The sequence below is a fragment of the Neomonachus schauinslandi genome, chromosome 6, assembly GCF_002201575.2.
Source record: "Neomonachus schauinslandi chromosome 6, ASM220157v2, whole genome shotgun sequence".
Classification (NCBI taxonomy): domain Eukaryota; kingdom Metazoa; phylum Chordata; class Mammalia; order Carnivora; family Phocidae; genus Neomonachus; species Neomonachus schauinslandi.
This window is the reverse complement of record NC_058408.1, coordinates 68,236,445-68,260,265: the sequence shown is the minus strand read 5'-3', so window position 1 is coordinate 68,260,265 and position 23,821 is coordinate 68,236,445. Positions and strand designations below refer to the sequence as shown.

Sequence of the window (23,821 nt, the reverse complement as noted above, 5' to 3'; positions counted from 1 at the left end):
CTGAGCACATCCAGCCATCCGCAAAGTCACGAGACACGAGACTTACCCGGAGCACGATCCATGCACCAGCCCATGAGACAGAAAAACCACCATGTTTGTCCAAAGGATGGCTCAGAGCTCATCAACTGCACTTGTGGACGAACTTCCAGGAAGCAGAGTCTGCCCGTGTCCTTCCTTTCTTCTCTCTCGAATCGAGTACTGTGTCCGGATCAAGGAGATGGCCCCCACGCACCCGGGAGCCTTCCACACGGCGGCCGTGTCGCGTGGAGCCGACACGGGGTGAATCGGTGGGGAACATGCTTGCAGAGGTGGCAGGCAGTGCCCGCAGCACAAGCCGTGGGGTGGGGGGCTCAGCGGGACGTGTGTGGAGCCGCCCCGCTCTGCAGCAGGGACGCGCCAGACCCCTTCACCGGGACCGCCCAGGCCCCCTGGTCCCTGCTCCCCGCGAGTGCCCGCCGCAGCGTCGAGCCTGGGATGGATGATGCGAGTCACGGTCCCCATGTAGGTAAGCTAGAAACCCCCCACGCCCCCATGGCCGGTCCCTCTGGGGCTTCCCTCTGAGGCGCACGGTTCCCGTCCCCGCAGGGGCAGGAGAATTTTCGCGGCTTTGCTGGTCACGGATCTCCTTCCATTAGCGGGATCTCTGTGAAAGGAGAGACGGTTACTGCTCTGCCGCAAGGACCGGCGGTTAAAAGCTTTATTAAAACATCTGTAATTCCTGGTGTCAGAAGAAACTGTTAAGTTCCACATATCCGTTAATAATCACGGAAACTACTCCTCTGTATGCCGTCTCTTTGTTGAAAAACCTTCCACCAGCTCATGAAAAATAAAACGTTAAGACTTTAACCATGTGCCCTTAGGGGTCAAGCCAGAAGGGCAGGATTCAGGGACACGGCGGCAGCGGGCGTGCGGGAAGGAGGCCAGGCTCTGGGCAGCTGTGGCCACGGCCTGGACTGGTGCTCCCACGTGCACGGGGCTCTGTGAGCCTCCCCGGGGAGACACCCTGGTCTCTCTACCGTGAGCTGCGATTGCCAGGCACGCATGCCTGTTACTTCACGCCTGCTGGGAGCGCCTGCGTGCACACGGCTTCTCCAGGGCCACCCTATACCGTGTGCACCCGTCGCCTGATCATGTGCACGGTGACCCTGTCTCTGAGTGCTTCCAGGGCCCCATCTAAAGCAGGGATGGGGAAGGAAGCATCCTGGTTCCCATGGACACGACAAAACCAAGCGCGGGCCGTCACAGCCAGCGTGTGCCTCCTGAAGTCTCAGCTACGGGCTCATCGAGGGGGAACTGACGGCCTCGTTTGAGGCCTCACACTCAGGGAGAGCGACAAGTGGTGGTTCAGGCCGCAGAAGAGGCCAGGCGTAGGGCAAACACTCACCGTCTGCGATGTCGATGCCCGGGCTGGTGGACGCCGCCTCTCCCACCGTGCGGGCCCCCATGTCAGTGCTGTTGGGGCGCGTGTCCCCCGGGCACACGGAAGGCGAATACAGACTCTGGAGCAGCTCGGAAGAGCCTGAGCCGCCGTCACAGGGTTCTGACCCCCCCGGGCCTGTGTCCGTGTCCCCTGAGCCGGGGTACGCTGGGGGGCTCTGGTCGTCCACGGGCAAGCGGCAGCCCTGGCCCACGGAGGCCAGGTACCCGGGGCCTGACGCCCTCATGCCTCCGCTCACAGCCTCGTCGTAGGACGGAAGCATGACAGGCACGCCGTCCACCACCACGAAGTCCGGGTCACTGCAGGAGCTCCGCGGAGGCCCCCTATGCGAAGGAAAGCAGCACCCACAGATCAGACAGCAGGTCCCTGCGGACCGAGGCCACCAGTGACCCTGTGCCCCTGACGGCTGAGGAGCCTGCGGGAGGACCAGCCTCCTTCCGGGGCCCCCTGCAGCCCATGGCGCTCTGCCCGCACCGCGCTCCGCCCGCAGCGTCCTCCTCTGTCTTGGGCCCCCGCGCCCCCCTCGGGCTTCCTTCTCCCCGTCTCTGGCCTCTGTCCACTGGGCCCCCGCAGGGCCCCTTGCGGAGTCTGCTGGGAATGGAAGACACCTCAGACCAACAGGAACCCAGGACCCCACGTGCCACCAGGGAAGGGGGACCCTGTGCTGCCTATGCCGCTTCGTTCTCAGAGTTTTAGTCAAGGTAGAAAACAGGAAGAAAGGAAAGTTCCAAGCCGTGTCTCACCACCTGACCCGTTACATGGGCCCCGCTCCACCCCCCAACCCAGCAGCCACCTGAACCTGAGCCACGTGGGGCCACTGGGAGGGGCCGTGGTCCGTGTGGGGGGGTCCCCGACGCAGCACCGGCTGCTGGCCTCGCCCCTGCACGCCCCATCACCCCGCAGACCCTGCCTGACCACCTCTCTGCTCCTGGCCCCCACGGGGCCCCAGTTGCTGTGAGCGGCCAGTGGACTGGCTCCTCTGAGGGCCCCCGGGGCTGAGTGACGCAGCCCCGAGTAAACCGTCCGGGACAGAAGACAGCCCGGCCGGCGGGCAGACCCTCATGGTGACAGCAGGGCTCCAAAGCCCAAGGAAATGCCATGCCAGGACGCAGCGTTGGGAGAGGGCAGCGCCAGGCCCAAGTCTGCGGACGTTTGGGGCACATTCCAGAGAGCGAGGAGCAAGGCCCACTCCCCGGGAGGCAGGACAGGGATGAAGGGCGAGCTCGCCGTGAACCTTCAAGAGGCTGCTCGCTCTCGTTTGGGTGCCCTGGACAAGCCAGCCCCCTTCCTCCCGGGCCTTGCCCTGTCCACGGCACCCCCACAGTGCTCAGCCCCCATGTGCGCTCATCGCGTGGTTCTCCAGGGTCCACACGCGTGCGGCCCGAGGAAGAGTCCATCCTGGGCTTGCCCCAAACAACGCAGTCTTCTATCTGGACAGCTGAGCGGCTTTTTGGCTGCTTTGGCCGTTTCCAAGCCCCCATGTGCCATAAACCATGACGTGTGGGTGAGCCCCCCTGTGACCCCTGGGCCTTTTCAGATGCTGTAATTGCTCACGATGGAACACAGGCCGTGGTTACTAAGCTGTGCTGTTGAGGACAGAGACAGCAAGACAGAAGCTCCCGGCATCTCTGCAGGGGCTTGGCTGTGGCACTTTGCAGGCCGGGCCGGGAGAGGGGGCACCTGCGGGGTCGGGACCCCTGTGGCCGGGCAGGTGCATGGCTCAGCGGCTCAGCAGCAGAAGGCCAGAGCGGGGCGTGAGGTCCAGGGCGGAGGCTGGCAGGTGCCGTCCCTCCCTCCTCACCCGGCCGGGACTGTGAGGGACGCGGGATTTTCCAGGAGCCTCCTCCTCCACCATCAGCACCCCCTTTGCAGGGGGGCACACACAGCTCTGGGGGTGGGCTGTCCCCGTGGGCAGACAAATGTCTTTTCTGGAAGCGTAAGGTCCCCGAGGGGAGGCCAGCACAGGGGCCCGAGGACGCTCAGGACTCCGTGGAGCGAGGTGGCTAAAGGTGGCTGGCGTTGGGGAGGCTGGCCAGCGCCCTGCCCTCTGCCTCGGATGGCCGCACGCTCGTCACCCGGCTCTCCCAGCAACACCTCCTCCTGGGAACGTGGCCGCCAGCAGCCGCGGTGATGGCTGTTGTCGCCGAGGAGCTGGCCTACCTGCTTCCGGACAAGCTCCTCTTCCGTGATGACCGAGGGGAGGATGGAGGCATCGGCCCGAGCCTCTGCGCACGGGCAGGTGAGGGCGAGTGGGTCCTGTCCCCTACCCCACGCCTCCTCCAGAACCCCATCTTCTTCCAGAGACTTACAGGCACACCGTTCTTGAACCTCTGTTGTGTCACACCTTCGCCGCATCTCCTAATTCCGTGAATTTCTTATCCTCCCTGTGGGCCGTGGGCCGTGTGCACATGATGGGAAAGGGGTCCTGGGGGTCCTGCCTGGCAGCAACCCTGACTCTGCGCGCTCCTTCTCCACACCCCACAGCACCTGGGGCTCACGTGGAGGTGGGGGAGAGGGTGAGGAGCCCTGTCCAGCCCGCGCTCTGACCCCAGACGCCCCACCGCACCCCAGGAGCCTGACCTTTGACCCTCTGCTCTCACCACCCACCTTCAGAGCTGCTGAACCCCAGCACTCACCTGGGGGGAAAGTGGGCCTTGAACTTGGTCTGGAACATCCTGGCCAGGATGACGAGCACCAGCACCAGCAACACGCTGGTCGCCGTGAACGCCACGATCTTCCATGTGGTCAGGAGGGTCTCGTGGCTGCTGGGCCACGTTTGTTCTGCCAGAGAGAGAACAGAGCGGTGCGTGAGGCTTCCGGACTGGGATGGCCCTGTGTCCATTTGTGGGTGATCTGGGAAACAGCATGCTTATCACGTGCGTCTGGGGGCTCCCCGCATCCGGACCCCACCCCCTGCGCTCTGCCCGCAGCATGGCCTCTGCAAACCACCCACAGGAGCATGCTCCCCACAGGGCTGAGAGCCCAGTGCCCAGCTGGGAGCACTCCTGCTTCTCTGGCAGGGGGAATGGGGGCCCGAATGGGGGTCCGTCTCCCCGGGGAAGCTGTGTTTGCAGCACACCTGGGCCGGGGGGCGGCAGGCTAGGGGGAGGGGGTCCTGGGCTTGTGGGCTGAGTAGAAGAGAGGGACAGAGGAGTAGAGGGGCAAGCCTCCCCACCGCCTCTAGCCGTCAGCACACCTACAGGAGGGGCAGCCGACAGTGAGCCTTCCAGAACGGTTCCCATCCCTGGGGCCCAGGCCGCCCTGTCTGCCCCCCGCCGTCCTCCCTTGCTGCTGCCACCTCCACAGCATCCTGTTCTGGCTCCCGTTGCCGTTCGTCGGCCTCCAGAGGCCCCGGGTCACCAGGAGCTGCCCCCGGGTCACCAGGTGCTGCCCCCACATACGGGGGCCGGGGACTACGTCTTTAGTGATTGTCAGTACTCTGGCAGGAAAGGCCGGGGCGAGCGGGCAGGGCTGGGCATGCGGGAGACAGAGGGTGGCTGGGTGCTGGTGCCCTGGTCTGCACCCCGTGCTCACCACCCGGGCTCCTTAGGTCAGCGGTAAGGCTGGTCTGCTAGTCACTTGTTATGAACTGGGAGGCACTGACGTTTGCAAGTGGCCTGGGCCTTCCTACATGAGAACAGGTGTTCTGTGTGATGACACCCTCTGGGTTCTGACATGTGTCCTCACACACAAGAGAATGGATGGGTTTGGGCCACACACGTGGGCTGAGGTCCCTGTCTGTGGGCGGGACAGGGCTGGGGGCAGACAGAGCGGACCCTCCTTCCCCAGGGACGGGAACTCACAAAGATGAGTCTCTGCGCTGTGTCCCTGACCCTTGCGTGGTGGGGGGGGAACACGGCCGGGGGCCACCATGTGCGGTGTGGCCTGGGCCGTGCACGCTCACCTGACTGGATGCAGTAGACTTGGTAGGAGGGAAACCACTCCCCGTACTGGCATGTGATGTACTTGTAATCACTGGTGAGGCTGTATCCGGGGTCGCAGTAAAATTCCACCACGGTCCCGTGGTTGTAGCGCTCACAAGGCCGCGGGTGGCACACGAAGTCACCGTGACTCACGGTTGGAGGCAGCGGACACACTGAGGCGGCGGGGAGAGCTGCGTCAGCACCACGTGCCCGCCGTTGGGCCGTCAGGACACAGGTCCGGCGGGAAGGGGCGTCTGCATGTGCACCACCAGACCCGCGACCTGTCCCTGCGGGGTCACCCAGGAGCCCACTGAACATGCCGAGCCCCCGCGGCCGCCGCCCAGCGCTGTTGACCGCCTGGTAAAGCAGAGGTTGGTCTCACGCGGTAGGGAGTGCGCCCGTTTCACGAAGAGTGTTAAGCGACTGTGTTAATGGCACGCGCCATTCTCTGCCCAACCACCAAGTCAGTACCGTTAGGCTATTCATGAATGAAGCCCTTACTATGGGGCCTGCCGGCCCATGCCTGTTTGTGCGCTATGGCAGCCATCTGGGGCTGTCTGCACCCTGGGTGTCCTCATCCCGATCCCCATGTGCCCTGCGGGGGCTCGACCCAATCCTGCCGGCTGCGTGTGGACCCCAGGCAGGCTGCTGATGGGGGAGCAGGCATCGCGCAGGAGGAGCCTGGATCGGGGCTCGGTTCGGCCCCCGCGCATGTGTGACCTCCCGTGGGTCACGTAGCCTCTCCCGGCCTTGATGTTCTTCCCCGTACAATGGAAGCCTATTCTACCCTCCACGATTTATGGATTTTCTGACTCTTCTAGTCTTCGATTTTAGGGGAAGGAAAACGTTTTCAGTTTCCCCTCAGGACTCAGAACGGCCAGTCTGCTTAAACGTCCCCAGGAGACAAAGCACAGACTACCACGGCCTGCTTCACGTCCACACCTGCGGAAGCCCCCTGCCCGGCCAGTGGGAGCCCCCACATGCAGGCCGCTTGCGCAGGGAGGCCCTGGGGCCCGCTAGCAGTTGGACCCCCGCGCACAGAGCCATCTGGAGGTGTGGGGGTGAGAGGCCCCTACAGACCCTCTTCCAACCCCGCAGAGAACAGGCAGTGAGGTCTTGTGGGCTCTTTGCAGAGATGGGGAAGCAGAAGCTCACATCCCCGGTCTGAGCTCTGGCCCAACGCCGGGCCAACCGAGCGACCCCCAACAAGCTGCTTCTCACCGGTGAACCTCAGTGCCCTCGCCTATGAAACAGGAGAGTCTGGGGGCTGTTCTGACATCATGGAAGTGGGCAGCCAGGGACAGCCAGGCCCCAGGAGCCAGAGGGATGCCTGCACAGGGACTGCTTATGTGCTGGTGGAGAAGCGGCGACAGCACGCAGCGGCCCTGCTGCTAAGCTGGGACCGGGCAGGTGTGTCCTGCAGGGGCCGGAGCCCGGGGAGACTCCGATACCACCTGGGATGCCCCAGGGCCCGACTTCCCTGCCTGCCCAGCCTGCAGGCTCCATCTAGACTGGGGGAGGCAGGGAGCTAGCTGATCAGGGGCCTGGGAGAGGCGGCCTGCCGGGCAGTGCCGGTCGCAGCTAAGGCCTGAGGTCGCAGGCCCGGCATGCCCCAAGAATGTGGCGTCAGGTGCAAGCAGGCAGGGTCAGGAACAGAGCCCCGACTTCGAGGCTGAGGAGTGGTCGCCGCCTTCCCAGAGCCACCCAAGGGGTCCCATCCCCAGTGCACGGCCGGTTCCACACACCGGGGCTCTGGTCAGACACACCACCTCCAGGATGCCCTGAAGCGTCCCTGGTGGGTGAGCGAGGTGGCCGGCGAGGAGGAGGGAGAGGGTGAGGCACCAGCCAGTCTGGGGATGCCGGCAGAAGCGTGGCAGGTAAGGAGCTGGTGGGGCTCTGGGAAGCGCCTTCCCGGCTGCACGATCCCCTGCGCCCCAGAGGGATAGGCCCAGTGGGGAGCGTCCACATCTGCAGTGAGGCCAGCCTGGCCGTGACCTCTGCCCAGGTAGCCCCTCCACAGCCCAGAGCCCCCACAACGCTGCGCCCGGGGGAGGCCCTTTCTGTGGTCAGGGGCACATGGGGCCGTGGGACTCTCTCCCAGCAGGCACTCTGAGCAAGTCCTGGAGCCACTCGGGTCCAAAACTACCAGAATGTTTCCAAGGCCCAGAGAGCCATGGTCTCGGCAGCACTCCCTGGCCTTGGCCTCAAGGACAAAGGACCATCCACGTCACTGCATTAACTCCGAGGCTCAGGGTCCCACGACGTGCTACAGAACGACGAGGCTGGACTGATGGACCATCCAGCAGGGAAACTGAGGCAGTGGGGCACAAAGGGGCACGGGCTGCAGACGTCCCCAGATTTACGTGCAAAACGCAGCTCTGAGCTGATGAGCTCTAGCGTGCTGGGCGGCGCGTTTGAGTTCTTGGGGTTTTAGCTTCGCCATCCGTGTAATGAGGGAACGATTCCTAACTCCTTGGGTGCCTGTAAGGATTGGGAGCAGCCCAGCTGGGCACCTCCAGGCCCTGATGCAGCCAGGACCCCCCACCCCACGCATGCAGTCTGATACGTGTCACAGCCACGTCTGCCCCGAGGCCACGTGAACACCCCTCCCTGCAGAGGCTTCAGTCCCAAGGCTGGCAGCCGCCACCTGGTGCAGATGCACGCGCTGCCGAGAGGAAACACCTACCTTCACACCTTGCAGTGTCTGATGACCATGCCTGAACGACCATCAGTTTTGTGGCAAGGGAACCCCCCACCCTGTGTCCTGTCAGAAGCCAGGACGGACGACGGAAGCATTAATTGTAACCTAGCGAGCTGCGGGCCCCTCCTCTCTGTCCTCCCCCGAAAGGCAGATGCATCTCTAGGTGGAAACCGTGATTTCTCACCTCTCGTCCTGGTTTGCTTTGTCGGCACGTGGTGTCCGCTCCGGCCCAGAGACGGGACCGATCACACCACACAGCCCACACGCCAGACCTTCTGAACGAAGGGCCTTTTCACACTTTTGTCTTGACTGTAGTCTTTCACTCATTTTTTTTTAAAGATTTTATTTGAGAGAGAGAATGAGAGAAAGAGAGAGAGCATATGAGAGGGGGGAGGGTCAGAGGGAGAAGCAGACTCTCCGCTGAGCAGGGAGCCCAATGCAGGACTCGATCCCGGGACTTCAGGACCATGACCTGAGCTGAAGGCAGTCACCCAACCAACTGAGCCGCCCAGGCGCCCTGACTCATTTCTTAATTCATTTGTTTAACACAACATTTTTGGATAACCACTGAAACTAGACCCTACGTTGGTCCCTACCCTCCTGGGGCTTACCAAAGACAGAGTAAGTAACCAAGGGACTATTTCTGTGGCCGGGCGAGGCTCTCCATCCACTGAACAAAACATTCCAGCCTCACACACTCACCTGCGGGGGTTCAGTAACCAGGGTGAAAAGACTCCGACATGCAGCCCGGGCCAGCTTCCTTCCCTGAGGGGCGGGCCAGGGATCCGCAGCCATGCACGCAGAGAAACAGAGAATCCACAGTGCTCGGGCCCCATGAGGAGGCAGCCCGGAGGGACACACGCCAGGGGGTGAATGGGGCCAGGGATGAGAAGGAGGAACAGGAAGGAGAGGCTGTGGGTGGACCGAGCCACCAGGGGGGCAGGTCCACGTGGTCCCAGGCCCTCGTGTGGATGCTGCAAAAACGCTGCAGTGCTCACATTTGCGGGTCGCCCTGCTCGGGCTGAGGGCACCCAGACAGCAAGTAAAGCATCACTTCTGCTGTGTCTGAGGGCATCTCTGGGAGAGATTTGCATCTGAATCACGGACTGAGGAGATGGCCCTTCCCAGTGTGGGGGCATCATCATCGTTTGAGGACCCAACAGAGCAGAAGGGCAAAGGGGGTGAACTTGCTCTGCACAACTGTGTCCTCGGACGCTGGTGCCGCTGGTGCTCAGGCCTCCAGACTCGGGCGGAATCACACCAGTGGCTCGCAGACAGCACATCGGCGGGTCCTGGGGAGTCCTGGCCTCCTCGATCTCACACGTGCACGCAGTAGGTGTATATGCACTGTGATCACGGACATATACACGGTATGTGCATGTGCACATATGTGCGTGTACAGTACATACATCTGTACTGTGGTTACATATACGGTACAAAAATACACACTGGAGTCATGTACACACAGGATACACACACACGCTGGGACCAAATATGCGTACACGGGAGGCATATACGTACCGACAGTATCCGTATACACCGTGCATATGTGCGAGTGCTGTGTACGTACAGTATGCACATACACCGTGAATCCACATATCACGTGGTGAACACGATCACAGGTACACACGCAGGAGCGCATGCACGCACACCGCTGCCTCTGCTTCTCTCTGGAACCGATGCCACAGCTCCCCCACCTGAGCTCCAACCCCACCCTGACTCCACAGGTCAGAGTCCTGCAAACGGAGTTCGGAAACCGCCTGGGCCTCACTGGAGACTCAGCTCTTGTCTCCCCCGTTACCCCCAGAGCCCCAGGCCCCGAAGCCCCTGCCCCAGGGCGGTTGGAGAGCCGGAGACACCGCCCGCCCATCAGCAAGGCCCTAGATGGCTTCACGGCACCATGGCAGAGCGCAGGGGGGAGGCGCGGACGGCGCGGGGTGCCTGGGCGAGAGCAGTTCAGGGATGGTTCGTCTGCAGGCCCACAGGCCAACGCCGGCACTCCGACCGTGTGCTTCTAGTCCACAACATGAGGGACCAGATGTAGCAATCTGACTTCCAAGGTGACCTTGGTGCAACATCCAAGACTGTTTTCCATTTCTACCTATTGAAATACAATCTTAATACTGTTGTATGTAATCGTCTAAAGTGGGATTCATATTAGGTCTTTGACTTTATTTTTTTCTATAATCCACTTTTATCCAATGTTTTACAGTTATCGGTCTATAACATGTTAGAAAACAGAAACCAAACCGCTGGTTCTCTCGGTGCTGGCAGATGAGAGGCTTGGGCACAAGGAACACATGATGCCCACGGAGCAGCAAGGAGCTGGTCACGGGCTGTGCACAGGGCCAGGCACACAGGAGGGCCAGTGGGAGGCAGGGAGAGTGGCAGGGACGGGCCCCGGGTCCAGAGAGGGGGTGGAGGGGCTGCCGGGGAGGAAGCCCAGGGTCTAGCCTGTGTGTGCTGGACGCTGGGGGAGCAGGGACAGACACTGCTCAGGGACGGCCAGCGCTAACATGAGACAGTCCGCCGGGAGCAGGGACAGCAACGGTGAAGCCATCATGTGGCTCAGGCCACATCCAGGAGAGGAAGGAGGTGGCCTGGCCCAGGACAGAGGCAGTGACCGTGAGGAGCACAGGATGGGACAGACTTCAGTCTGTTCCCAAAACAGGACTGGTGAGGGTTGGAGTCTGGGGTCGAGGGTGTCTCCCAGATTTCTGACATTGGCGCCTGACAGATGGTGGAGCTCCTCGCCAGGACGGGTTGTCCTCCTGGGTTTGCTCATCGGTAGGAAGTATGGCACCAAGGTCTGGCTTTGCATGGGCCCGTCTGAGCTAAGGGAGCTCTCCACCTGGGATGGGGCAGCCATGGAGAGCGTCTGCAGCTCGCCTGGAACTCAGGGCTCAGGAGCACAGAGATCAAACCCCAGGGTGGGCGAACTCCCCTGGTGGGGGGGTCCCAGTCAAAACGCTGGAATCGGCTGGGGGCACAAGAGGGGCCAAGGGCCCTGTCACCAGGGCCAAGAGTGGAGAGCGTTTGGGGAGCAGGGTGGCTCCTAGCAAGTGAGAAAGCTAGGAGAAGAGTAACACCTGACTTGGCCACACGGAGTCCCTGGGACCTCAGCACAGGGATGCCATTTAGGAATGAGCTGAGGAGGAGACGGGTGGGTGCGGATGGTGGTCAGAGGTCTGCAGAGCCCACGGAGACGCCCCTGACACCGGGGCTCTGAGCACAAGGACTAGACGGGGGCAGGGCAGGTGGAAGGAAGCCCCCGAGGGGGCAGACTGGCTCTCACGGGGGGACACGGGGTGGGGATGCAACAGAGCTGTGGGTAGGCTGGTGGCCACAGGCGAGTCCCTACGGAGGACTGAGGGAGGCCACCTGCGGGGGAGACCTGGCCTGACCATCTGGTCACTCGCCTCAGGCCTCGGTCGCTGACCTCTCTCCAGCCGACAGGAGAACAAGTTCGTAGAGTCTGTGCCTCGCGAACACAGAACGTACCGTGGGGGCAGAAGCGCGTGGGGCACCACCCTCGGTAGCCGCTGTTTCGGGAACCCCCTGAGCCGCGAGCCCAGGTGTGCTGACCAGTGCTTCAGGGCTCGTCCTGTGGGAGGGAAGGGCCATCCCTCAGTCTGCACGTCCGGACCGCCTGCCTGTGGTGCTGGTGCTGGGGGGCTGCTCACCACCCCACGGTCGTGCCAGCTGACATGACAAATGCTACATCCAGGCTGAGCCACGAAACACGCTGAGCCTCAGGCTGACCACAGCAGAGACGACCCTGGGGATCCCGGGAGCCATACCCTGAAGACAGCTCTAGCCCAAGTGACTGGCCGGCCCACGTGCACAAACACCAGCGCGTGAAGATCCACTTCTATTCCGGTGGAGCCACGGAATGTCTCTGGGGACGCGCTCACATCCATGGCCTACCACGTTCTCCCCGGGGCAGAACAGTGCCGTGTGCCCGCCCAGCTGCTCCTGCCGCCCCCCATCCATCCACGCTGCATCTGAACCATGTCTCAGTGACGCACGTCAGCGGGTCCTCAACCTGGTTGCACGTGGTGTCACTGGGGAGTGCGGTCTGGCGGGTCTGGGCCGGGTCCTGGGCTCGGCCAGGTCCTCAGGGCCCCAGGTGGGTCTAACAGGTGGCCCGATTTGAGGGCACAGGCTCCGCGGCTGCATCAGACACTAAAACACTCCCCCCCACCCCACAGCTGGCTCACGGCAGTGTGAGAACGAGGTGGCCGTGGTGTCCACGGTGGGTCTGCAGCTTCCCCCAGACCCATGCTTTCCGACTGTAGTCCACGGACCTGACCGGCAGCTTGTGGCTCAGCCGGGAGCCTGGAGAAACGCTGCAGCTCAGCGCCATCCGGCAGGAGTCCCAGGCGAGTCGGACAGTCTTTTCCCGGGGGAAAGCTCTGCGGCGAGCTCGCTCTCTCTGCGCCAGGCTGGGGAGCGTGGGGACGCGGCAGGAAGCCGGCACCTCTGAGGGGCCAGTGCCAATCATCCTGAGGCACTGAGCATATTGTCTGAGCAGTCCCCACGAGCCGGGGGCGCAGCCCTGCTCGCGACACACACAGTATCACCACACCCCTGCAGTCAACAGGCCGGCGGGCTTCCAGTAATGAAAACTGCCATGGCACCGGCTGCCCCCACCGCTCTGCATTTGGGTAGTGATGCCAGGAAGCCAGACGGAGCCCCTCCAGGCCCAAGTCCCAGGTGTTTCCAGGGTGACCCCTGGAACTTTGCTTTTCGCTCAGGGAAAGTCAGTAAACATCACGCAGCACATTATAGTCTCCACTCTGGTTCTGCTGTAACAACACGGAAGGCCAGTACACGTGTCCACCCAAGGAAGGAAATGGTGATGAGGCTGGGGTTCTGCTTTTCTCTGGGCTGCACAGGGAGGCTGGCGTTTGCCTGCTCAGAGCCATGCTGACGGATCGGCTAAGATCAATACCGCACAGCAGCCCTGAGGGGGGGGCTCCCGTCTGTTCCGCACCGTGGAGCCGCCACGTCGGGGTCCCCGAACAACACAGCACCTGGGAGAGGTAAGGACACCAGGTGCATGCAGCTGCTCGGCCTTGTCTGCGGGGAACGCTGGCGGCAGCTTTGGGTTCTGATGAGGCTGCTCTTCTCTCTTGGCAGCGACTGAGCGCCGATGGCCAAGTGGGCGCAGCCTCAGCCACCGCAGGGTAAGCAAAGCACGAGCCACCGTGTGTCAGCCTCCTCGCGCCTGCGAACCTTTTCCAAAAGGGTTCCTGCTGGAATTGGGGCATCTTACTTTTCTGAAAGGGGAAGCAAGCAGAAGAGCAGGATGAAAAGGAGCGTGTCCCACAGGTGCAGAGCATGCGGAGCCGGCCGGCAAACCCTCCCACTGTCGACCCCGCCCGGGTCAGTGGGCCAGGGTGTTGTGGCCCTGTTCAAGCTCTTCCACCACCAAATTAACGTACTGAATTTTCTGAACTTGAAACTTCTCATTCCTGCTCCTCGGAAATCCTCGCAGACGAGAAATAGGTGCTTGGACGGTGAGTTCGCGAGCGTGGGAAGCGAAAGGCACGCTTTGCGCCAAGCTGTGTGCTCACGCACCCTGGGCATGGCTCCACGTTACACGTGGAAAATAAACAGCCACGTCGTCCGCCAGCAAAGATGCTTCTAAGGTTTCCACAGTATGTCCCAGTGTTCCGAAAACAAACTGTGCCATTCTGTGAAAAGTACTGAGCGCTCCTGACATCAGAATCGATCTGGGAAGCGCTGGCTGAGACGCTGTGGGCGTGAGAGGAGATGGGGGCTGGCCATCAGCAAGCGGCCAGGAGAGAGCGGCCGGCAGCCCGGTCAGATGAGGAAGGACCCCTGAGCCTTGGACGGCCACATGATGGGCAGCGAGATGAAATGCAAGCAGGATTTGCAACCACAACTCCGCAGACACCCCCCTGGGGTACGCCGACCTCACGGACCCTGAGGGCTGCATGCACACCGTCCAACCACTGTGCAGGGTGGGTTCCTCATGGCCTCACTTGCACAGATAAGGGAATCGAGACTCAGCAGGGTGAGGTCACTTGCCCACGGTCACTCAGCAAACAAACAGCTGAGCTGGGATCTGACTGTAAGTGCGGTTACTCTGGAGCCTCACTCTCTGCCGAGTCTCGCATGGGGTCTCGCATGTGCCCTAGGGAAGGGCATGCAGGCCACCCAAGGGCAGACGTCCCAGCAGCGATTTCTTCATCTGTTGGGCTGTGGGCTGTGTGCGGGCTGGTCAGAGGTCAAAAAGAGGGAGAGGAGGTGGGGGAGCCCCTTTGGCTCTAGGGGCCATGCGCTGGGCCCGAGGGGACGCTAGCCTGGGACAGGGCTGTGGACAGGGTCCAGAGGAGGCTGGCCAATGGGCTGGGGCTGCCTTGAAGAGAATCTTTCCAAACTGGAAGCAGGTAGAGGGGAGGCAGAGGGTGGCTGTTTCCCCCTAAGCCAAAGAGAAGCATGAGCTGCAGGTTGAATTGTGTCCCTAAAAAAGACACGCTGAAGTCCTAAGTCCAGGCACCTGTAAGTGTGACCTCATTTGGAAACTGGGTATGCCTTGGATGAAATCGGGTTACGGGGAGGTCCTCCTGCAGGAGGGGCAGCTTTCATTCCAGCGTGACCGGCGTCCCTGCCGCGGGGAAGATGCACGGAGAGGAGGCGGCCACCCAGCCACCAAGGCAGGGACTGCAGGCCTGGGAGGCCATGCTGGGAGCCAGACGAGGCAGGAGGGGTCCCACCCCGGGTCTCCAAGGGAACACAGCCCTGTGGACTCTTCTCAGATTTCCAGTCCCCAGAAGGACGAGGACATACGATCCGCTGTGTGAGCCCCCCGTGAGGAACACAAGCCGTGCAGCCGAGGCCGAGCCCCTGGGGCCCTGGGGAAGCAGCTCGCCGGACCAGGAGGGTTTCCTGGCTCACATCAGGTCTTTCCAAAACAGCGGGACACCGAGATTTCCTCAAAGGGAAGTAAACCAGCTGTGTGCCCTGCAGCGGCCACTGAGACAGGCCGCAGTGGGTGGGAGCAGGGCGACCAGGGAGACCAAGTCCCAGGCCTCCAGCCCTCCCTGGGCCGCGCCCGCAGAAACCAGGCTGGGGAGCACCGCGCTCTGGGGACAGGACAGAGTCACCCAGAGTCAACGCAAAGGGCCCGTGTCCTGAAAATGTCAGGCAGAGTGGAGTGAGGTCTCCTCGCACTCCTCAGCCGTGGCAGGCTACAGAATTCGGGGCCATCGTGCTTCCCAGAAATTTACTTTTCTTCCCGAGTCAAAACAGTTTCCTTCGGGATAAGGTATTTGTGGTGTGAAAACACAGACGGGTGTTCACTTGAGATCGCCTGCGCTGGGGACTGGTTTAAAACCCTGATTCCAATATAACTGCCTTTGTTCAAAGTCCAGCTCTGCCCCCTTCTCCACACCTCTTCCCGTGTGAGGAAGCCAAGCGCCGGAAACCGCATTAGGATCTCATCCATCAGGACGCACTGGCCAGGATGTGAGCCACGGCCCCCGGGAGAAGAATGAGCTGTCACTTCCACAGAAGTCCAGGTGCAATTTAGAGTCAGGCACCATCTTTTTGCAAGAACAAAACCAGCAACAAGAAAAATTCCTCTTCCTGTACACAAAGAGGAAATGACTATGAACACAGGCTTTACGGTGACAGGCTCTACAGAAATGATGAATGATTCGAGACCCCGAGATACATGCGGAACGGTGGGACGGGTTGATGGCCTGTCCCCCAAATGGAGACAGACAGGGCCTTCTGGCAACCATCTGTGAAGAAGAGCGGGGGGTGGGGAGCGGCCCCCAACCCCCCCCATACCCAGATGCTCCCAGTGCCACTGCCGCCTGCTTGGAGGGATTTGTCGCCTTCTGTGCTGCACCCAACGACAAGAAGTTTTACTACCATGAAATAAAGTCACCAATCTTTGCAGACAGGAAAGAAAGAAATTCTGCCTGGAGTAGGGAACGGCGGGGGGGGGGGGGGGGGGGTATTCTGGAGTTTAGGGACAAACAGTGAGATTTTCCCATTTGTCCCAGGACCTAATTTCCGAGCACGACGCGGTCGCTCCCCCAGTACGAGCTGGTGGCTCAAACCCTGGGCGCAGCTTTGCGGTCGTGAGCCCCACACTCCTTTCAGTGACCGGACATCCCAAGAACACACCAGGAAAACCTCGGCTCCCACGTCTGGGAGCTTTTCCAAAATAAGAGGCAGCTGCGAGACAGAGCAAGAATTGTCTTGGTGACAGCCATGAGCCCACCCTGGCCCAAGTCCCCTGGAAGGTATGGGATCCAGACCCGTTCAGAAGCGTGAGCCCCAGGAGATGCCTGCGTGTAGGACTCCTGCTGTGGACTCGGGGCCTCACTGCAGAAGGCTGGCAGCTGGTCCCTCCTGGCACCACCGGCACCGGGCCTCGTGAGACCCACCGGGCACGGGGCCTCGTCAGACCCACAGCGCCAGCAAGGAGGGTTTCCAAAGTCTGATTTACTCACTAACCAGGGATTCACCCTCAGCCCCGAGCCCTGCATCCAAGACCTTCCCCATGAAGACGTGAATGAGGGGCCTGACTTCAGACCCCCCGGGCTGGGCTGCCTGCGGGTGGGAGCCGAGGGAGGGAGAGCTGCGGCCGGATGGGACCCCATCTCTGGGGTTGTTCGAGTCCTCCTTGGTGTCCCCTCACTCCATGACCAGGTGGGAGACGCCACTCCAGGATTCGGCCAGCTTTGCTGGCCTTTGCTGGTGCCTCTGACTTCATGTAAATCTCTTCCCTCGAACGAGGCAGGAAACCGGTTCTGAGTCCAGGAAGGCTGCGGGGCCGATGGCCGTGTTTCCACCGAGGCCGGAAGGCAGGCAAGGTGCCGCGAGGGGGCCACTAGCCGCTCAGGCTGTGAGGTGTGCGGGAGCTTGGGGTGGCCAGGCCAGGGACCACGCGGCTCCAGGGAAAGGAGCCTGTGAAGGAGCCGCAGGGCAGCCCGGGGACCCGGTCGTCCTGGAGGAATCGGGACGGGACCGTCTGGTTCCTGAGCACAGAAGGATCGGTGTTTCTGGATTCGAGGTCGAAGGGGAAACCGATGATGAGCTTTCTTGATGCCACAGCACAGTCGGCTCTTGAGCCGCGAGGCACGCGCGGCCGGGAAGAGAAGGGGCTGTGGCGGTCAAAGTACTTCCTGTAAGAAGAAGGGGAACGGAAGCACACTGACCCCGGGGAATGGGTGCCCCACGCGAGCCGCGAGGCTCCTGCAGTCGCTCGGCGGTGATGCAGGAGTTGAACGTGGACACAGATGACGGTGGCCGACCGCTGCTTGCGAACAGTGAGTTAGCAAGACAGCTTGAGTTCTGCATTTCCTCCTAATAAAAAGGCCGTGCCGGGCTCGCACCACACCCAGCACTGGAGTTTCCGATGCCAGCAGACGGAGGACAGAGCGAGGCGCTGAGGTAAGCGCCACGGGGGCAGCGCACATCCTCAGTCCCCACGCCGCTTCCGACCGGCTCCGCGAGCCAACGACAGCTGCCTCTTCCCAGGCCAGGGCGCACGCAGGTCTTCACAGAGCGCCGACGAGTCTCTTGTGTTTGAGACCTAACAGTGCTATAAGACTTTGATCTAGGCTGGGCTCCTCCTGGGGCTCTAAATTACCCATCTGCTCCCACTCTGGCAGGCTGGCGGCTGAGGAGACGGGGACCGTGATGGCGGGTGATTTCACTCTGGTCTCAAGGTCCTCAGGAGGCAGAATGAGAGGAATGACATGCACGCTTTACGGCCGCAAGCTCCTCCTTCAAATACATCTCAAGTGGAAATGCAGTGTGCGGACGAGGAGCACAAAGCATTGGGGTGGGGGCGCGGAACACAGCCCGCTCCGGCCGCTGCTTCCTGAGGAGCTCCCGGGCCTCGGGGAAGGAGGTCGCAGCCTGAGCCCGCGTTACCTGGCCCCGCAGAAACCTTTTACACGCAGGAGGGAAGCCTAGAAGGGGCAGGGCCAGCAGACACCCTCCCTCCGTGTTCCCTTGAGCAGAAGCCCCATCGCTACGCTGGGGAGAGAAGAGAGGAGGAAAGGGACTCATCGCTCTTTTCTTCATCTTTTTCATTTCACACCGAATGCAGGGGTGGCAGGATCAGGGGTGAGTCTGCAGGGAGCTAGAGAGCCCAGGGGAGGCTCACAGGGCAGCGGCTAGCCAGCTGGTGCGTTCTGAGCGGTGGGAGGCCCGGGCAGCTCGCTGCTGGTACCCCAGTTGAGGGGAGCTTCAGTGCGTCCAGGCCGGTGCCACAGCCCTCCCGGGAAGGAGGGAGGAAAGGAGGAAGAACGCTCCAGCACCATCACCTGCCGAGCAGCCTGGGCCAAATCACAGTGTGTACCGTCCCTCATCCCAAACACCCTCGTGATGGAGATCCAGGGTGCAGGGAAGAGCAGCGGAACAGGGAAGCCGGCACAGAGTCGCTGGGGAGTGAGTCCAGGCCCCCTGCGGCGGGCTCCCAGGCCTGTTCCTCTCAGCCAAGAACCAGTAATAACCCCGGAGCCGTTGCGAGGCGGAATAAAGATGCGGAGTGAGGTGCCTGGGGCCAAGATGGCCCGCGGCAGACACAGCTCCCTTCTGGTGAGGCAGGCCCAGGGGAACTCTGGAGCAGCCACCAGGGGGACGCTCCTCACACCCCGTCCCTTTGCAGCCTCCCTGGAGCAGTGCGTTCTGGGTAGGAGCAGAGTCCCACAATGTGGCACCAGGAAGGAGCCTGGGGACCCACCACCCCAGCCCCTTCCCTTTGCATCTGAGGAAAGGGGCTCGCGGAGCAAGGATTAGAACCCAGAGCCTGACTTCCAGCAGGTACGCTAGTCCTAGAAGTGCCTGGAGGAGCCGAGGGCTCAGGGGGTACGTAGGCAGGCCCACCTGTGAGCGGGCGACCTTGGGAAAGGGCGGACGCCAGCGGAGTCTGTTTCCGCTCCGTCAGCGGCTCCACGCTTCTCGGAAGGCTCCTCAGGATGAGTGATCGAGTATTAACGGCACTCCGCGGTGCAAGACACCGCGCAGGCCTCCTGAGCTGCCGGCGGAGCCAATCAAAGGACCTTTGGCTGCATGAGCTCCTGCTGGTTCCGGGGCGAGGAACGCAGGTGCCCCCGGCCCCACGCTGCTCGCAGGAAGCTGAGTTCTGGAGGCTGTCCTTCTGGTGCAGGGGAGGAAGGACAGGACACAGCCGCGGGGGCCCCACGCGAGGGGTGGCGCCCAAGCCAGGGTGTGGGTGGCACGGGGACTCGCGCACCCCGGCCAGGCCTGGGACACGGCCACTCGGCTCTGTCCCTGCCTTCATTTCCACAGAGGCGGCACCGGGGCATGTGGGGTCGGGGAGAACGGCACACCGGTGATGTCTAAGCCTCCCAAGCTCTGAATTCCATGACTGATGGTCCAGACTCAGCACCAGTCAATCCCGCGGTGACTCGGTCCCACCATTTCTGTTGAGCTACTTAAAACCCAATGCAGGAGAGTTTCCAGTTAAGAAGGGTTACGATTCTGCACTTTCTGGGGGCCTCAGGCAGGAGGGCGGGAGAGAGCTGACGCTCCCGGGCTCGCTGGTCTGGTGGGGGTGGCAGGAGGGGCACCAGCCCCACGTGGAGAGGCTCCCGGCTGATTTGTGGTGACATGGCGACATGTGACCGCATCCCAGACTACTCCTTCACGTGCTCTGAGTTTTCCTCACGTAAGATGGGAATGACGTGGACACAGGGGGGCTGGAACGGCCTGAATGTATCCCAAACCCACGAGAGGCCCTTGGGCGGCCCTGAGCAGGGCAGGTCACATGTGAGGACCCCAACTTCCTGCTGCGGGTCTCCTGCTTCCTTCACGGGTTCGCCCTGTGACTGCGAGGTGCTTCCTGCCGTGGAAAGGGCGCCGGGTGTTCTGGGACCCAACAGGTGCAGACAACCCCTCCATGTCCACACTGGCTTTCAGTGTTGATCCTAAATCGGACATTTCCAGGGATTTCACATTTGACCAAACAGGGTTTTTCAGGTTCTTTCTTGTTTTCTCACTTTCTCTCAGAAGGCCGCGGAGCTGCGCAGACCCCTGGGCACTGGCAGGTTCTCAGGAAATTGAAAGCCGCGTTCCCTGTAATGGGGTCTGAAACTGGCGGGTTCCTGGGAGAAAGCCTGTGGAAAAGGTGGGGGAGCTCTTGCCCAAGTCACGCAAATGGGGTGATTTCGTCCGTATTTGGGAGAAGCAAGCGCAACAGCCCCCAGGCCTCCCACCTTCCCAGGCGCCTGTGTTTCCGCCTCCTTCTTCCTTCCCTGGAGTCTATTTGACACACAAGGTTACATCAGTTGTGCAATGTAGGGATTGGACGTCTATACACACCGCCAAACGGCCGCCACAGTGAGCCTATCACCAGAGTTCACGCAGGACCACTGGCTAAATGCCCCTGCTGCGTCGGTTTTCCAGCTGGGAGTCTGTGTCTTCATGCCCTCCCCAGGTCCCCATCCCACGCCCTGCAACCTCCAGTATGCTCTCTGAACCTAGGAGTATGGGCTGTGTTTGTTTTCTTAGATTCCACATTGAAGTGAAATCATGTGGTATTTGTCTTTGCTGACATTTCACTTAGCATACCCTCTGGTCCATCCAAGCCATTGCAGGTGGCAAGACCGCACTGCTAATTTGATGGCTCAGTAATACAACACTCTATACGTACACACCCATCTTCTTCATCCATTCATCACTCGATGGACACCTGGGCTGCTTCCATATCTTGGCTGCTACAAACATGGGGTGAATGTTTCCCTTCAAATCAGTGTTTTCATTTGCTTTGGGTAAACGCCCAGCAGTGCGATTGCTGGATTGTAGGGAAGCTCTATTTTTAACATTTGAGGAGATTCCATACAGTTTCCAGAGTGGCTGCACCAGCTTGCATTCCCACCAACAGTCCCCCTTTCTCTGCATCCTCGCCAACACCTGTTTTTCTTGTGTTGTTGATTTGAGCCATTCTGACAGGTGTGAGGTGGGATCTCACTGTGGTTTTGGTTTTATTTCCCTGATGGTGAGTGATGCTGAGCATCTTCTCACGTGTCTGTTCTCCGTCTGTTGCTGATATTCTGTTGAGGATATCTACATCTATGTTCATCAGGGATACTGGCCTGTAACTTTCTCTTCTTGTGGCATCCTCGTCCGGTTTTGGGATCAGGGTAATGCTGGCCTCACAAAATGAGTTTGGAAGCATTCCCTCCTCTATCAATTTTTTGGAAGACTCTGAGAAGAATAGGTTTTATTGAATGTTTGGTAGAATTCCCCTGGGAAGCTGTCCTGTCCTGGACTTTGGTTTGCTGAGAGGTTTTTGATTTCTGACTCAGTCTCCTTCCTAGTCATCAGCCTATTCAGATATTCTATTTCTTCATGATTCAGTCTGGGAAGATTCTAAGATTCCAGGAATTTATTCATTTCTCCTAGGTTGTCTAATTTGCTTACGTCTAATTGTTCATAGTGTCTCTTAGGATCCTTTGTATTTCTGTAGTATCAGTTATAACTTTTCTTTCATATCTGATTTTATTTATTTGAGCCCCTTCTCTTTTTCCTCCTGGGGAGTCAAGCTAAATGTTTGTCAGCTTTGTTTATTTTATCACAGAACCCCCTCTTGGTTTCGTTGATCTTTCTGTTGTCCTTTTAGTCTATCATTTATTTCCTCTCTGATTTTTTTTTTAAGATTTATTTATTTGAGAGAGAGAGTGAGTGCACGAGAGAGCACAAGCGGGGGGGGGGGCGGCAGAGGGAGAAGCAGACTCCCCATACTGAGCAGGGAGCCCGATGTGGGGCTGGATCCCAGGACCCCGGGATCATGACCTGAGCTGAAGGTAGACACTTAACGACTGAGCCACCCAGGCGCCCCGTCCTCTCTGATCTCTGTTATTTCCTTCCTTCTACTAACACTGGACATTTATTCTTCTTTTTCTAGTTCTTTACGCTGTTAGGCTAAACTGTTTGAGACTCCCCTTGCTTCTTTAGGTAGGCCTGTATTGTCATGAACTTCCCGCTTACAACCACTCTTGCCCCATCCTGTGGATTTCACTGTGGCTCATTTCTGTTTTCTTTTGTCTCTCCATATGTTTTTATTTCTCCTGTGGCCCAGTGTTTGTTCAGTAATATGTTGTTTACTCCACATATTTGTACTTTTTCCAGATTTCTTCTTGTCATTGATTTCTAGTCTCCTACCATTCTGGTCAGAAAAGATGCTTGATATGGTTTCAGTTTTCTTGTGTTCACTGAGACTGGCTCTGTGGCCCAACATGTGATCTGTCCCTGGCAGTGCACCATGTGTACTTGAGAAGAATGTGTATCCTACTACTTTTGGATGGAATATTTTACATAACTGTGAAGTCCATCTGGTATAATGGGTTGTTTGAGGCCAATGTTTCCTTATTGACTTTCTGTCCTTTCCTTATTATCTACCCACTGATGTAGGTAGAGTCCCCTGTTATTATTGTATCCATCGAGTCAACTTCTCCCCTTGGGTCTGTTAGTATTTGCTTTACATATTTAGGTGCTCCTGTGTTAGGTACAAATATAGTTACAAATGTTACATCTTCTTGCTGGACTGGCACCTTTATCACTGTGTAGTACAGGAATAAGGGACCCTTCACTGTCCTTTGTTACAGTCTTTGTCTCAAAGTCTCTGACAGAAGTGTCAAGAAGCTTTCTTGCTCACCTCCATGTGCACAGAATGTCTTCTGCCCCTTCCTTCTCAGTCTGTGTCCTGACTTCTGAAGTGAGTCTTCTGTGGGCAGCATAGACACAAGTCTCCTTCTTTAATCCATTCAGCCACGCCATGGCTTTTGGTTGGAGAATTTAGTCCATTTACATTTAAAGTAATTACCAATAGGTGTGTACTTACTGCCATTTTGTTGTTTTTTGGCTGTTGTTGTAGTTTCTCTCTGTTCCTTTCTTCTCTTTCTCTCTTCCCTTGTGGTTTGAGAACTTTCTCTAGCGTTATGTTTAGATCCATTCTCATTTTCTTTTGTGTATTTACTAAACGTTTTTGCTTTGTGGTTACCATGAGGTTCACATACATCGTCCTGTATTTATAACAGTCTATTTTAAGTTCATAGCAACTTAAATTTGAACACATTCCAGAACACTACCTTTTCATGTTCTTTGTCACCTTTTACATCTTTTTATTTTATGTATTCCTTAACTAATTAATTTAGTTAGTTAATTTTGCTACTTTTGTCTTTTAACTTTCAAAGTAGCTTTACAAGTGACTAAGCCACTACTCATTTACTCTATATTTACCCTTTTTGAGTGAGATTTTTACTTTCATATTTTTTTTATTAATTAGTGCCAGTTCTTTTTTTTTTTTAAGATTTTATTTATTTATTTGAGAGGGAGAGAGAATGAGAGAGAGAGAGCATGAGGCGGGGAGGGTCAGAGGGAGAAGCAGACTCCCTGCCGAGCAAGGAGCCCGATGTGGGACTCGATCCCGGGACTCCAGGATCATGACCTGAGCCGAAGGCAGTCGCTTAACCAACTGAGCCACCCAGGCGCCCAATTAGTGCCAGTTCTTTTCAGCTTAACCGTGTCCTGTTACATTTCTTGAAAGGCCAATTTAGTAATGATGAATTCCTTTAGCTTTTGGTTGTCTAGAAAACTGTTTATCTCTCCTTTGATTCTGAATGATAACCTTACAAGGTAGAGTTTTCTTGGTTAGAAGTTTTCTCCCTTCAGCACTTTGAATATGTTCTGCTGCTCCCTTCTGCCTTGCAAAGTTTCTGCTGAGAAATCTGCTGATAGCCT

The 23,821-nt window shown here is 59.0% G+C and overlaps 1 protein-coding gene across 2 annotated transcripts in view; it reads right to left on the bottom strand.

Moving 5' to 3' along the window:
- Positions 1-614: 614 nt before the first annotated feature.
- SUSD4 (sushi domain containing 4) overlaps positions 615-23,821 on the bottom strand; it is an 83,142-nt gene continuing 59,935 nt past the window's right edge. For both annotated transcript variants that reach the window (XM_044916444.1, XM_044916445.1), the window contains 4 exons: positions 5,343-5,534; positions 4,075-4,219; positions 1,385-1,761; positions 615-643 (listed from right to left, as the gene is read on the bottom strand). In XM_044916444.1, coding sequence (XP_044772379.1) covers positions 615-643; positions 1,385-1,761; positions 4,075-4,219; positions 5,343-5,534 — 743 coding nt within the window. The remainder of the gene's footprint in view (positions 644-1,384; positions 1,762-4,074; positions 4,220-5,342; positions 5,535-23,821) is intronic.